Here is a 14889-nt window from a genome sequence, read left to right on the forward strand (position 1 = left end):
AAGTTGCATTATTGGGAATTGTTGGATCCAGCGTTTCTGAAGTTACTAGGGACTAAAGTTCAGGATTTCTTGGCTTCTACTGCTTTAACTTCTTGTTCTAAACTGTCTTTCACCAAACGCCTAACTTTATGAAACTACAATACTGAATCAATGGAGTAAACCTTTTACCTTATTTTACTGTCAGGAAATAGAACATTTCATGAAGCAATGCATGTCAAACAAACTTCAACTTTGACATGACATTTCCAAATACATTTCACAAAGCAAATGTTTTTCTAGATAGTTTTATTTTCTGTTAGTTTGCTTCCTTAGATCTTTTTAAAAAAATTACTCTTCATATTCTTTATTTCTTTTATTTTAGTCTCAATAATCCTACTTTTGTCATGCTCAGTCCTGTTTCTTTTTTCCTTCCCTCTAAGGAATATGCTCATATCTTGACATCAGTTACCAGTGAATCACTGACAACAAGAAAGTAATTTTAAAAATGCATAGTCATAATTTTAATACAAATATAAGTACATAGACATTGCAATTCAAAACTTACACATTTTAATACAAAACACTACAGTTTACAAGAGATAATAGCTCAATATTTCTTTGCTTCATGTAGCATAGATATCATTCATACAATTCAGTCAAGTGAAATGACTGCTGATGTGTGCATAAAGTAGCTTCGCTTGATTTAAGACCTGCTGAAGTTCAAAGCTGTCATGTGAGGAGGACTCTGTTGTCTTTTGCCCACTTCCTCAGAGCTCGCAGGATGTATTCAACCTGGGGGTTTCCTGAATTTTGCAGCAGGAGCACCACCTCTTTAAGTGTCTCCCTAGAACACAAACAGGAAATAAGATTTGATCAAAGAATGCAACATCTGTCATGTTTCTCTTGATTAGACATCACACCCACTCAAACAGACAACAGAAGTTTTAGGAGTGAGTCCAGATCTTATTCAGTTAAAAAACAAAACAAAACAGAAACATACAGAATCTACACACACATTATTGCACAGGAATAAAGACAAACATACTTGGACTCTTTGTTTGCCAGTATGAGCTGAAAGACGCCGACACATGCCCCTCTCTTGCCTTCCCAGTAGTTGGAGCCTGGGTCCAGTTTCTCCAGTGCATCAAACGCTTTGGCTGCGTAGTAGAACTGGCCCATCTGAAACAAAAGGCTGTGATCATGAGCAACATATCGACTTCCAAATAACACAGCCAAACTTTTTGAAGAAAAAATTCACAAAAACAATCAAGAAAAAGACATTAAATGTGCAAGTTCATGAGCACAGCACTGAGTGATCTGCCCTCAGCAATGAATTACAGTATTTTAACAAAGAAACAGCCAGATTAATACAATGATGTGAGGTACTTATTTAGAGCTGAAACAATTAGTCGATTGACAGACAACTAATCCGCAGCTGTTTTGAATTCAATTAATTTTTTGAATCACTTCTCAAAAAAAAAACAAAGCCCAAATATGATGTGCCATCTTTTTTTTTAGTGTATTCTGCTTTTCTTAGTTTGATATCATTAGAAACTGAATACATTTTGGTTTTGGAGTGTTGGTCAGACAAAACAAGACATCTGATGACATCTTACACACCAAATAATAATAGATTTAGCCAGAAAAGCTTATTTAACATTCATTATTCTTCTCCTAATCTTTTAGTATAATGCATCCATAAATCTCAGTATAATGCATGCATGTATACCCATTGAAGTGGGAACAACAGATGATACGCGAGGCAGAAAACAGAGGAAGATGTCACCTTGTAGCAGTCGTTGGCGATGAGCTGTAAAAGACTGAAGGAATCAGAGGAAGTGCCCATCCTCAGATAGAGCTCCCAGGCAAGCCGGCCCTTCTGGTTCATTATGTCTGACAAGAACAAGAAGAGTGTTGAATAATCCATCATTCACACGCTGTTTCAGCAACCTTCATAGATTCAGATTTGGAAAATATTAAATGCCTGTGGGCAGGATTTATTGATGTGGATTAAGCAAAGAAAAGAGTGAAAAATCTTTTAATGGAGATATCCATTTCTTAGAACTGTTGAGTGTAACACGAGTCGAGTGCAACAGTGACCCTAAATTCTTTACAAGCCTGAGGCTACACATCTGACAGCAGCTTGTGCTACATGAATGAATTAGCCTTGCATTAAGATTTTTGTGAGAACACTATACATACAGCATCGTGCCAGCCAGCTGAGGTACACGTAGTCATTCTTGATCTTTTCACTTTGAATCAGCAGAAAAACCTGAAAGAAACATTAAAATTAGTCCAAAACATTAGTCCACAACTTGTCAGAGTTAAAGAACTAGTGTGAAGGATTCAGTGGCATCTAGCAGCGTGGCTGCAGATTGCAACCAACTGAACACCCCTTGTATAACCCTCCACTACAGTGGCCATTAAAAAATGTGAAGAGGCCCTCCTAGAGCCAGTGTTTGGTTGTCTGTTGTGGGCTACTGTAGAAACATGGCAGTGCAACATGGCGGACTGTGTGGAAAAGGATCTCTCTGTAGATCAAGCCCACAGGAACAGCGCCGAGCTTCGAAGTCAATAAGACATAGTGGCCAATCTGTGTAATTATAACGTCACATGATACACGTTGGCCTAAAACGACTTTTTCCCAAAAGCTTAGATTGTGAAAGAAGCAGCTGCAAAACACTGGATTTTTATTTTTAGCTTCACAACCCCCTGTGAAATGACTTGTTTTACTATCAGAGTTTGAGCCATTTGGTCTTATAACATTTGATTGGTCTAGAAGAGCCACGAAATAATTGTGTTTTATTCCCAATCAAGTTAGCTGGGGGCTAAATCGGAAGTTAGCTGCTCGGCTAGTCTCTAGTGCGCATGCTCTATGGGCTACACAATGTGGAAGCTATGCAGTTAATTTTACACCCAGGAGGTCAAACTTTTTTTGGCTTCATGAGCCACTGAGGAGCTTTTATAGCCGATGCTGTATCCAGATTCCCCTTATTAGATCCATGCTGTACATATAAAAGGCTCCTTATAAGGTAACAAAAACACAATGATTCTTAGTTTCCAGTGATTAAACATTAATGAAAACATAGTTATGAATATGATATTCCTTTTGTGCCCCTTAATCTTACACACTGGACCTTCAGGACCTTCTATGCTGAAGTAAGTTACCTCTTCTGCTTCTTTGTAGTTGCCAAGTGCTGCTTTAGCCTGAGCATAGTTGAAGTTGAATGTATCGTCATTATAGAAGTAACCCTGCAAGAAGAAAAGCACAGATATAAACAACAAGGCTAAGATTCAAACATAAGTGCATACCAACTGCGAGCATTTTATTGGTAGTGAAACTCATCGTGATAAAGAGAAAACACACCTGAATAGATGTACTGCATCTGTAAAGCACCACTTGTCATCTGAAGTGACACCTATCACCCAGTGTGTGGGAGTCTTTTTTCATCTCGCTCTTACATACTGATACCACAGTGCAGTAATATCGCTGTGATTCTTCACAGGAATATACCATATAACATGTGCCTCGTGCAGAGCAACACTAACCTTGACTGAGTTCAGATATATGAGAACATCTTCAAACTGTCTCAAGAGGAAGAAGCAGGAGGCCATGCACTGTCTGCCAGGAATAGTATCTGTGAGACAAAAATGTGTCAGACACACATGCTTGCACAGTTTAGTTTTTAAGAATCAGATTGATCAAATTCAAATTCAAAGTACCGCATTCGCTAGCCGAGCCTCCGACTAACTGAAAGAACTGCTGAGCAATTTTTAGGTGATCCCTCTGAAAGATAAAAGAAAAACACAAAGTTTTCTAGGAATCACTGTTATCACACTTGTTTGTGATTAACTAGTTTTTGAACAGAAATACTCACTGATCCAATTTCTTGTCCCAGTGCGGCATTTACCACTCCTTTCAAAATATACTCCTGAAAATATAATGATCAAAGTCAAAAAAATCATATGTTCTCTTGTCTAGTCTCTTCATGGTGAATGAATTTGAAAAAGGAGAAAAGCAACCTTGATTATCTTGATAGAAAATGTGAAAAAAACATTCAGTTGTTGAAATTCAGTTGTAGATAAAATATAAAATCATTAACATATTTCTTTGTCAGGAGTTTATCAACCATTAGATCTGCTTTTTCTTTGCTGCTTCAAAATCCACTTCAACAAGCTGAAAGACATACATAAAAGGGACACAAAAGCCAAACACTTCACATGCTTTCAGATCCATCTGACATTAAGGTGCTTTTGAGGATAAAAACTGGTCACATAAAAGAAAAAAACTCTTCAGGAACTCTTAAGAGGAGTGTGGAGAGGAGGTCTATTAACAGACTTCATTTAATCTGCCAAGATTCTGGTTTTCATTGTACATTTTCATTCCTGTTAAAGAGCATGAGTGTAATGAACACAGCCACTGTATTAGGCATTTTTCACATTAGAGTGAAATTCAGCAGATCTGGAGTCACTCATTGAGTCCAAATAGTTGTGTAGCGCTGGACAGAACAAGTGTAATGTCAAATTAAAACTTGATGTCACTTTGAGTCATTACCTGAGGTGTCGAGGGCACCAAATCTTGGATGAGGTTGTAGGCTTCCTGGACATCATCTGCAAGTGAAAAATGGAGCATGGATGTAGTTGTTCTTCATATTACACTCATTTCCAGGTTCATAATTTTGTTTTGGGTTACTACTAGAATAGGTTTACATGCTCCTCTGCACAAAAAAACACATCAGTTTTCTCATACTGTCCAGTGCTGCAGCACTGTATTTTCCCTCTGTCTGAAACACTCTGTTTTAGCTCCTGTCTCTTTAAGGCCTGCCTCCTGAATACCAAGTCTGCTCTGATTGGTCAACTCACACAAGCCTGACCCAGCATTGCTAAAAACAACAGAGCAGCTGTGCTAAATCAATTACTGACGAGGCGTTTCAGGAGCAGTGCTTTCTGTGGGAGAGAGGAGCTTCTGTTGGTGGGGACTTTGACCTTTTTAACTTTCAAGATCTTTTACATGCACAAGAACCTATATAAAACAAAAATGCATTATAAGTCTCCTTTAAATGTTGCATGATAAATATGATAGTAGGAAAGCATGTGGATTTATTGTGTTGTATTCTATTTCATCATTTGTAGTTTACTTTAAACTTATAATACTGTCTATTCATTAGAAATGTTCTATTTTTGTGTTCATAACTTATTTTGGATGAGTAAAGTTGATTGCATTTGTAAATAAAGGTCTAAAGAAATGAACCTTTAACCCTTTTTACAGTCGTATCCTGCATGCATGCATTTTCATAGAAATATTTCCCATGTTTTTGTTTGTTCCAGGAAAAAACTGCACTGTCATGGCCGCACACCTTGTCTGAGATAGTAGATGACCAGGTTGAGTCTGGCCTCAGGTATCACATCAATCAGAGGAGGCAGCACCTGCAACGCCCCCTCCCCACCACGAAACACCACCTGCAGTACACAGGGGGACAGATTCACAATGTGGAAAAGTAGCTTGTATGTCACTGGTGTATGCGCACTCTTGGTTACACAAACCTACACACAGTTAGAGCTTGTGGAGAGCTTACCAGGTTGTGTCGGATAAGCTCCTTAGCAAACTCAAAGGAGCAGGAGGAGATGTCGATTAGGTTCTTCAACTCAGCCTAAGAGTGGGAGAGTGCACACATGAGTCAAACCTACCACCAGTTACTGACTCACTGTAGTGGTGCATGCATGACTAATGAATAAAGATTTCCATTAAAAGGCACAATAGCTGTGCACTGACACCACTAAAACATATTTAATTAGTTCCTTCTCACTAAAAGTTACAGTACTGTGAACTGTTTCAAGTATCTGCCATTGAAATATTAATATCTAACTATTAGTGATGGAGACACAAACATGGATAAAGATTTGAAAATGAAAATGCAGTGAAATAAATGTTTAAAATAGAACTTGCTTTTTCATTTCATTGTTAAAATAAAATAGCCTTAAATCTTTGGCCAATCAATTCTTCACAGATATAACTGACAAAAAAAACAAAAAAACATGAATATGTATGTATGAAAATGTGAATAAAACAACGTAAAAATGAATAACAACCAACATATCGGCCTGGATATGCAGCAAACAAACAGTGAGTACCTCAGCTGCCTTGCCATTGTAGAGTCTGAAGTGGTTGCAGGCCTTGAGGTTGAGGGCAATAGTGGAGTCGGGCATGCTCTGCAGGTACACAGCCAACACCTCCTGGGAGACGTCATAGTAGTCCAGCTTGTAGTAACACAGAGCCACATAAACTTTCAGGGCCAGGAAATCTCTGAAACACAAGATACAATGGGGATGTGAAGCTGGCTTTTTGACTTATTTCTAGCAGCAGATGGACACAAAATATTTCTGATATATATATATATTTTTTTTTTTTTTTTTTAAATGAACAAATGTAGGTTGTTTTTATTTTGTAAATGTTACCCCATCATTCACTATCATATACTATTACTGAACGTGATGTTGTGAAATGATGACTTAAATCAGATAAGTAAATACATTTTTCCTTCTAATTCATGACCTTGTACACAGTCGCCTTAATTAGTGCAAAAAAAGCCGGAGACAAGAAGTTATCAGAGAAACAAACGAGGGAAGACCTGGATGTCAGAGCTGAGTTTTAAAAAGGAATGAATATTTGCAGGCTAGCTAAAACTAAACAACAAGCAACATCAAGGCCTTGATAAAATGGCATGGTACTCAAAAAATGTAATTTTTGCATAACCCCATTTCGATATTTTTGCATTTTTCTGTTAACAGTCCAAGGAAGTATCAGTATTAATAGACAACAGAAAGTGTGCTCAGAGCTGCCTGCAACTAAAGCTGCTGTGAACCCAGTAAAAAACCTCACATGCAGCTTGGCCCACAGGCGCCACAGAGCCATGAATAGATCTCTGAGAGAAGTGAACCAGGATATCTAGTAAAATCAAAGTCTTTCATTTTCTCACCTCTGCTACTATGGATACAGTATATCAGCGTTAGAGGAAGCTAGTTCAGCAGATCTGATGTACTGACTTACTTGCCGTACTTGAATTATCTTTATGGTTCCACAAGGCGTGAGGCACACAAAATCTAACACTCCTCCATTAACAAGTCACCCCTGACAAGGTACTGCTAGGATGGCACATGCGCCCAGGTGCAGCAGGAGACTGGGAAACTAATTTAAGAGAGTAAAAGGCACAGACCTGTTCTGCAGTAGAAGCCGTTTATAGATGTCTATGGCCTCCTGGTAGTGGGAGCGCATGTAGTGGATGGATGCCAGGCTCAGCTGGTCCTCCGTCACGTCCTCCAGGTTCTGGTGGAAACCCATCAGCTTCTTCTCATCGTTGAACTGAGACACAATATCAAGACAATGAAGGAATACATCATACAGAAATGTGATCCTGGTAACATAAAAAGCAAGACGACTGAGAGAAAAGCAAGAAGACGTGAATCACTCTTCGAAACAAACAGGTCATAAAAAGTGGAAATACTCTCAAGACACGGGCAGAAGGGTAATGGAGAAAAAAAGGTGTTTGTTTTTTTATCAGGACTGTGATGAGATGAAAGTTAAGCTGAAATACACACACAACCTATTACTCAACTACTCAAGATACCATACAATTCTTGACATTATAATAGTTATAGTATAATGGTTTTCCAACCTTGTGAGCCAAGTGGAAGAGTAGTCGGTTTTGCAGAGGTGACATTGGTGCTACAGACAGACAAAACAGACCACATTAGAGTAAGAGGCATCGTATGAACATCATAATCTCACTGTCAGCAATCACAGAACTGATTGAACAGCATTGTATGTGATCTGGTAAAAATGTACGCAATACCTGAGAAGTGAATTCAAAAAAAAATATCCAAACTGATTAATTGATCATCAACATAATTGGTGATTAATTTAATTGTTGACAGTGATTCAATTAATTGATTATTGTTTTGCCCATTTAGCAAAAGCCTGTAATCCACTGATTTCCTCTGTGTACCTCAAGCAACATAAAACATTTTGCTGTTTCAAACAAAAGCCTTCAAGAAATCACCTCTCGAATAAAGTCAGGTGCAAAATTACTGTGGTCAATTAAATGTTGTCCAAAAATACAATCTATGATTAAAAGTATGAGGACAACTCTCTGCACAAAGAATGGCGGGCTTTCTGTATGTGCATACTTTGTGACATTTGGACTGAATTAATTCGATTTTTAACTGAAATCAGGTGAATGAGTACGTCTTAATTAAACAAATTAACCAATAATTATTGATATTTAGATACCACAAGGTGTTATTACTAATTGTCCAAATCAATTGCAAAATATGTTTCATTAGATTTATTTTTCAAATGTGAAAACAATATAAACTTAGTGTGTGGGCTGGTTGGAATAGCAGGCAATATTTATTTCACATTCTGGAAAATTTATTGATGATCTACAGACAATCAAATGCTCAATAGAGCCACAGTGTACTGCTGATCAAGAGGATTTCTTTTCACTAACAAAACTGTACAAAATGTAGGTCAAGTGGTTACAAAAATGTACAATGTACTCTGGACAGTTTACCCTTCGATGCTGCTTCCTCAGCCTCTTTATAGAGCCCCAGAAAAAACAGGGCACAGGCCAGATAGACCCACACCTGTTCAGGACATTCAGGCTTACTGGTCAGAGACTTGTACTCCTGTCAGAACATGATGAGGAAATATTACACATGTGATCAGACCCTGTAAAACTGTTTGTCACATCCTTATCCATTTATCCAACAGGTATTTAAATACTGCATTTAGCATTTATTCATTTGAAATAATGTGCTCCTAGCTACATACACTCATTCAGGAACACACATACACAACAAAAAATACCTCCATTGCTCTCTTGTGATCACCCAAGTGAAAGGCGCAGTAGCCAATCCAGAGGTCCGCATGCTCCTCTTTCTCGCCAATACTTCTCTGAAACTAGAGATGACACAGCAACACGTCAGCAGCAGAGCAGCAGCATTCAGTGATACAGTCTTTCTGTAGCAGAGATATAGGAGCGACGGTATTTCTGAAACTTTCATTTCAGGGCATGACAGGTGATACTCTGCAGGAGGAAATGCATTTATAAAACAAAGAACAGTTAGCCCCTCTGTGAAGATGCAGTCATTATTTATTCAGCTCCAAGGAAATTCAACACAGCAGTTCCATCTAAGTCATACAAGGTATTCAAATTAAACAGTCATGCATTGATATTTTTTCATTACATTAAATTATCGCTTTATTCCTTAATTTTGAAAAATTGTGGTCTAAACAATCACCAGCAGGCAAGAAACAGATCACTTACTTATAGGTCAGGAGAGGGGAAACCCATTTCCTAGGAGTTGTAAGAAATTCGATGTAGAGAACATATTCCCATTAATATTTGTCATTTGAGGACGTTACTGATTTTGATATTTGGAATTAAAAAAAAATAAAATAAGAAAAAATGTAAAATTAAAATAATAATTTTATTATAACAGAAACCATTCTGATATGGACCCTTAGGAGTCTGTGACAAGGAATGAAAAAAATCAACCTGTCTGTGCTCTCTGGTGGACAAAATAAGTAATGGTGACATTGTTTTTAATTTACCTCAAAATCTACTTTGTCACTTCTCTACTGCAATGTCTTGTTACTCTTGGCCTACATCGGTATCAATATATGAACAATAACCCTGGCAGATATACCTGCCTGCCTATCTTTAGTTCAGAACTACACTTACACTGCACTTGTCTCTCCATAGTGAGCCCACTCAGAGCTCACCTGCTACACCACACATCCTCCATGTTTCCCTGCCTCCTGCTCCTATGTCTCCAGTGATATAATACATTGATAATAGACTGGACTAAATTCATTGGATGAAGTTCTCTGGACCCATTTATCTGACTTTTTAAAGGTTATGTATTTATTCCTCTTATACACTTTCTTAGCCCGTTTTGGGGATCTTGTGCATTTTTTCTAACTCTGCAAATGACCTTGGCACGTGATTATTAATCTTATTAGCCCATTTGGATTGAGTTAAGTTATGTGTATGTCTGTACCTCTAACAGTGTCAAGGCCCCAAGGTAGTCTCTCTGCTGCAGGTATTCCTCCAACCGGGGAACCTTTGTCTTGTTTTTCTTCTTCTTCTCACTGATGGTCGCAGGTGTCTCTCCTCCCACGGCTGGCTTTATGCGAGAGAGGATCTGCCAAGGTACAACATTTGATTTTCTCAAGTTATCTCATACTGTAGCTTTGAGTGGGTTGGGGCCAGCACCCAGAACAATTGCTCTGACAGGATAACTTATGAGACTGTTATAGGCGTACCATAATGATGCTGGCATGAGGTATGTAAAAACGGTAACTCACCATGTTGACGAGTCTTTCTTGAAGACGCACCTAGCAAAGGCGTGTTTATCACTAACCAAGGTAACGGTGGCTCTTCTTATTTATGAAAACACAAACTGTTAGCTGACACTTCGCTAGCTTACCTAACGTTAGATTTTAGCTAGAGCACGGTTCATTTTTCGTTGAAACCAACCAGATAACGCCGCCAACGTTAACTCAATTCTCTTACGACGAACATGGTCGTAATAAAATCATAGTTTAACAAGTTTTTCACCATCTCGTGGATGTGTTAGCTCTTGCTTAACGTTAGCGACCTAAAACTTAAATGCAGCATAGATAACTTCTTCCGCACTCGTGTTTTCAAATTAAAAGCAGACTTAAAGTTCCTCGCAATGTAGTGAGGCAGTTAACGCGTCCGGTGTGGATGTGACTGATATTATGGCCCTCCTTTGAAAACTTCTGAGGGGGACAAACCTCAGGTGGGACATGCGAATCGAAGAAAAAGCGCGGAAATTGGAACATTTTTGGACAACGGGTCTCGAGTGACTTTTATTTTGAAGTCAGTCAGCATTTGGGGCTGAACAGGAAATAGCTCGGCTCTTCTGTCATGAACTTGATTCATTCATGTGTTATTTGTTGCCTAGCGACGGTACAGAGCGCTATCGCGGCGGTCGTCGCGAAGGATTACGACAAAACTATTCATAGAAGACGCGTCCGCCCGTGAATCTCTGTACAAATACACAATACATGTTAACTGTGCCACCGTTGCCCCAGTGGCCTAATGGATAAGGCACTGGCCTCCTAAGCCAGGGATTGTGGGTTCGAGTCCCATCTGGGGTGGTACCTTTTGGGGTTAATGCGATGAGTTGATCACCTGACACCTTCAAAACATCCCGATTACTAGAAATACGCCAATTGATTATGTTTCCTGACATTCGTCCAAATACTGTATTGTAATATCAATAACTCTTCTAGACCTCAACAAGAGTTTCCATTATTTTGTGCGTTGTGAGTGACCTGTTCACAACCATCTTGAATCTCATCATGCGCAAAAAATCAGCAAACAAGTAAGAACTCAAAATAAATTATAAATAAAAAAAATAATAAAAAATTGTTTTCTTCGTGTTTTCCTGTTGGGTTTTGTAGCAGATATTCATGTTTAACCTTAACTGTCAGATTACATTGCAATGCTTAAAGCTTTAAATTACTGAAACCAACTTTTAAAAACAAATACCGAAACCCACATGAAAATGGACATGAGCAGACAAACATTACTTTTTATTATTCATGTTGACACTAGTGAGGAAAAAATGAAGAAACAGATGAACCATGATGAAAAGTTTAACTCACTGTCGGTGAGTGTGCCGCTCCATCTTGAAGTCCAGGTTTGTCAAAGGTGGGGACTGCAAGGAACTTGAGCCCATCCTCCTTCTTCATCCGCAGCACATCCAGACCTCTGGCCTTCCTGAACGCCTTCCCTACAAGTTTAGTGGGAGAGCTAGAGGGGGTTGTGGCAAGCAACAAATAAACCACAACAGAACAAATATTCTCAATAGCAGGCTCTTGTTATGATCAATGGGGGGAAAAAATACTGAAGAACAGTCTGTTGAGATACACAATCTCAATAGAAAATGTGTGCAGAGAATAGTCAACATATACAGCAGTCACATAAAATAACACACGAAATGCATAACTTCTTCTTTAGCAGATGACATTTGTACAATTGTTATGGAGATTTCCAAGATTTTTGATGATGATGAGCTGATCATTTGAATCAGGGTTGATTGTTTTGGGTAAATATGGGGTTTCTGGCTGACCTTGTTGAATGTAGTTTTGTAGAAGAAATTCAAACTCAAAATTTTAAGATTTACAATATTAATGACAAAATGATACAAACGAAATATTTATTTTTCCATAACTGAAAAAACAAGCTGTTCTCAGAGGAAAATAAGGTCCCCTGAACACTGTTTGAAGCTAGAAAGGTGGCAGGGTCCGCCAAATATAAACAAAGTAAAACAGTATGAAACTGTGTTGTCCTTTAAGATCAGTTTGTTTATTCAGTTTATTCAGTCATGAAAACAAAGAGAGTCTGTTTATTTAGTTTGTTTAGGCATACAAAACAGTTAATGAAGATCTTTAGCTGCTGACTAAACTTTCATCCCCAAAACTACATAATGCACCTTGAAACATTTAGCTACCTTTGCTACAAATGACCCATTCATTTATACAGAAAGACCACGCTTTACATCTTTGAGCATCCACACTTTCATTTTAGTGTAACGTCAAATTGGATTTGCAAACGCAACCACTGTGAGCATGTTAGCATACTAATGTTAGCATTCAGCTGAAAGCACTACTGTGCCTAAGTGCAGCTTTCAGAGCTGTGCTAGCATGGCTCAGGACTCTTTGTCATGTTTACTTATATACCTCTTGTTTCCTATGTTAGTACATATGACCCATCAGATTCTGTGGCAACATAAGGAAAATTAGATTTTGACTGCTGTTAACACAAATTCACTGGACACACAGGACATTTCACTTTAAGTTGTGCAGACTCGAAAGACAAACCAGGATATGCTGTGCTCAAACAAAGCCTGCTTTCGATGTTTCTCAAGGTCAAATGGAAATCAATTTCTTCAGCAAATTTTGTAGGAAAATATGTGGAGGCTTCAGTGACTTCAGCTGATCCAATGCAACCTTAGTAAAACCAGTGTCGTGGTTCATATTACTTTTGGCAGTCAAGCACAGCTAGCATGAACCAATGTCGAGCCTCCACTATTGGTACTTCTTGACTTCCTGACGAAGGCTTGATGCTGAAACTCATTAGAGTTTGTTTTTACAGTCTAACTTGAATGTGCCACGACATCAAAGGCATTTTAATTGTTTAAAATGGGAGTGCCTTGAACCTTCTTGAGATGTGTATGTCATTTATCTTTATACAAACTCGATTTGTAATAAAACTACATTGTCACATCAAGCTCGGCCTTTGTGTCATTTTGTTAGACCTTTGACACAAAATGCATCTGGAACCTTTGGAAGTCCAGTGGTTTGTGATCACTGGTGAAGCTTTGTCTGGTTCATAAGTTAGTCTTTAACAAATGCATTACGTATGTGTCCAGTCATCCTGCGATCCAGATATTGAGAATCCACTCAGTTATGAGGATTTGGGTGGAAACGAGGTGTAGCTGTAGCGCTTGCTCCTTCTTGCTCCTGATGATTTTAATACCAGGTACCTCACAGTTAAAAGATGAATTAGAGGCAATCCCTGGCTTTTGTAAGAAACTACTGAAGCACCCGCGGAGGTCACACTATGAATGCTTACATCACCTTGAATATTTTAGCATTTGATACAAACCTTCATTCATAAACATTAAACTTCAGTGACATGCCGATAAGCTACTTTACTCATACTTTCCTATTTGTAAGTGTGTTTTAATGCAGAAATGTTACATATTACATCTTTAAATGACCAAGTGTTGAGTTTAAACAGAAGATGCTTCAACCTTTCACAAGGTCAAATGAAAATACATTTCCAAGTCAAAATTGGGGAACAGTCGGAAGGCTACAATCCCTTCATCAGTCACGTCACAGCAGAGGAGGGATCACACTGGATCACATCTTGAACACAACACGCTTTGTGCTCATCCCGACAATTATCTTTAAACTTCTCCACCATGGAGTTTATGGTTTTGAAGATGCTCTTTATTACAAGCGTGTCTGCACAGTTTGGAAAGCATGTTTATGTGGAACATGAATACGAATGGCCTGAAGCTCAAAAGTACTGCAGAGATCATTACACTGATCTTTCCCCCATCACTTCACAGAGGGAAGAAATTAGTCTGAAAAATGCAACAATCGGGAAAGTTTGGAAGTTCTGGATCGGTCTCTACAAAGATGGAACAGACTGGAAGTGGTCAGGAGGAGGACACGCAACATATACACGGTGGGATGTGGACGAACCAGATGACAGACTTGACCAGATTTATGGTAGTGCTTGTTGGGGTGGTTGCCGCTGGAAAGGATGGCACAATTTCGGACCGAGAGAGTTTCACTTTTTCTGCATCAACCTGATCGTGATGGAGACCAAAATGACCTGGCAGCAGGCGATGCTGCAGTGCAAACAGAAACACAATGCACTCACTAGCCTGGCCTCTGAGACCGAGCACCTCCTGGCTGTGAGCAAGATCCAGCAGGACCACGTCACTAAGCGGGTGTGGATTGGTCTGCGTTACTTGCATGACAGATGGCTGTGGGTGAACGAAGACCCTCTGGATTATCAGGCCTGGCCCCAGGAAGGAGATCAGGACCACCTGTGTCCAATATGGAAACGCTGTGGAGCTTTAACCAAAGAGGGACGATGGGAGAACTGGGACTGCAGCGAGAGACTCAACTTCATCTGCTATTAAAGCTCATTCATGTTATTTAGGTTCGCAACATATCACTCTTGCTGGTAAGGTTAGCTTAAGTTTTAAAATGCTTAGTAAATGTTATTCACCTCTTTTTATAGAAAAGCTTTAAGACGTGTTTGAAATATTTTAGACTATTGTACTATTATGAATATT

General features: G+C 38.8%; 2 protein-coding genes and 1 non-coding gene across 3 annotated transcripts; 2 read left to right on the forward strand and 1 right to left on the reverse strand.

Moving 5' to 3' along the window:
- Window positions 1-529: 529 nt before the first annotated feature.
- On the reverse strand, window positions 530-10593 carry ift56 (intraflagellar transport 56). Its single transcript, XM_073469643.1, has 18 exons — window positions 10349-10593; window positions 10042-10185; window positions 8846-8938; window positions 8550-8664; window positions 7653-7702; window positions 7194-7339; window positions 6112-6283; window positions 5556-5630; window positions 5337-5439; window positions 4535-4590; window positions 3858-3911; window positions 3703-3766; window positions 3529-3617; window positions 3148-3231; window positions 2182-2251; window positions 1766-1872; window positions 1025-1158; window positions 530-823 (listed from the first exon to the last, which is right to left on the reverse strand). Exons 1-18 carry the CDS (start codon window positions 10349-10351, stop codon window positions 709-711), a joined length of 1674 nt encoding a protein of 557 aa, XP_073325744.1. The 5' UTR covers window positions 10352-10593; the 3' UTR covers window positions 530-708.
- A 501-nt stretch (window positions 10594-11094) lies between these two features.
- Window positions 11095-11167, forward strand: trnar-ccu (transfer RNA arginine (anticodon CCU)). The gene has a single exon. It is a non-coding gene; the product is annotated as a tRNA-Arg (tRNA).
- Window positions 11168-14403: 3236 nt separating this feature from the next.
- On the forward strand, window positions 14404-14733 carry LOC140997171 (snaclec VP12 subunit B-like). Its single transcript, XM_073467351.1, has one exon. It carries the CDS (start codon window positions 14404-14406, stop codon window positions 14731-14733), a length of 330 nt encoding a protein of 109 aa, XP_073323452.1.
- Window positions 14734-14889: the final 156 nt, after the last annotated feature.

Source organism: Pagrus major, chromosome 1 (genome assembly GCF_040436345.1).
Source record: "Pagrus major chromosome 1, Pma_NU_1.0".
In the NCBI taxonomy this organism is placed as follows: Eukaryota; Metazoa; Chordata; class Actinopteri; order Spariformes; family Sparidae; genus Pagrus; species Pagrus major.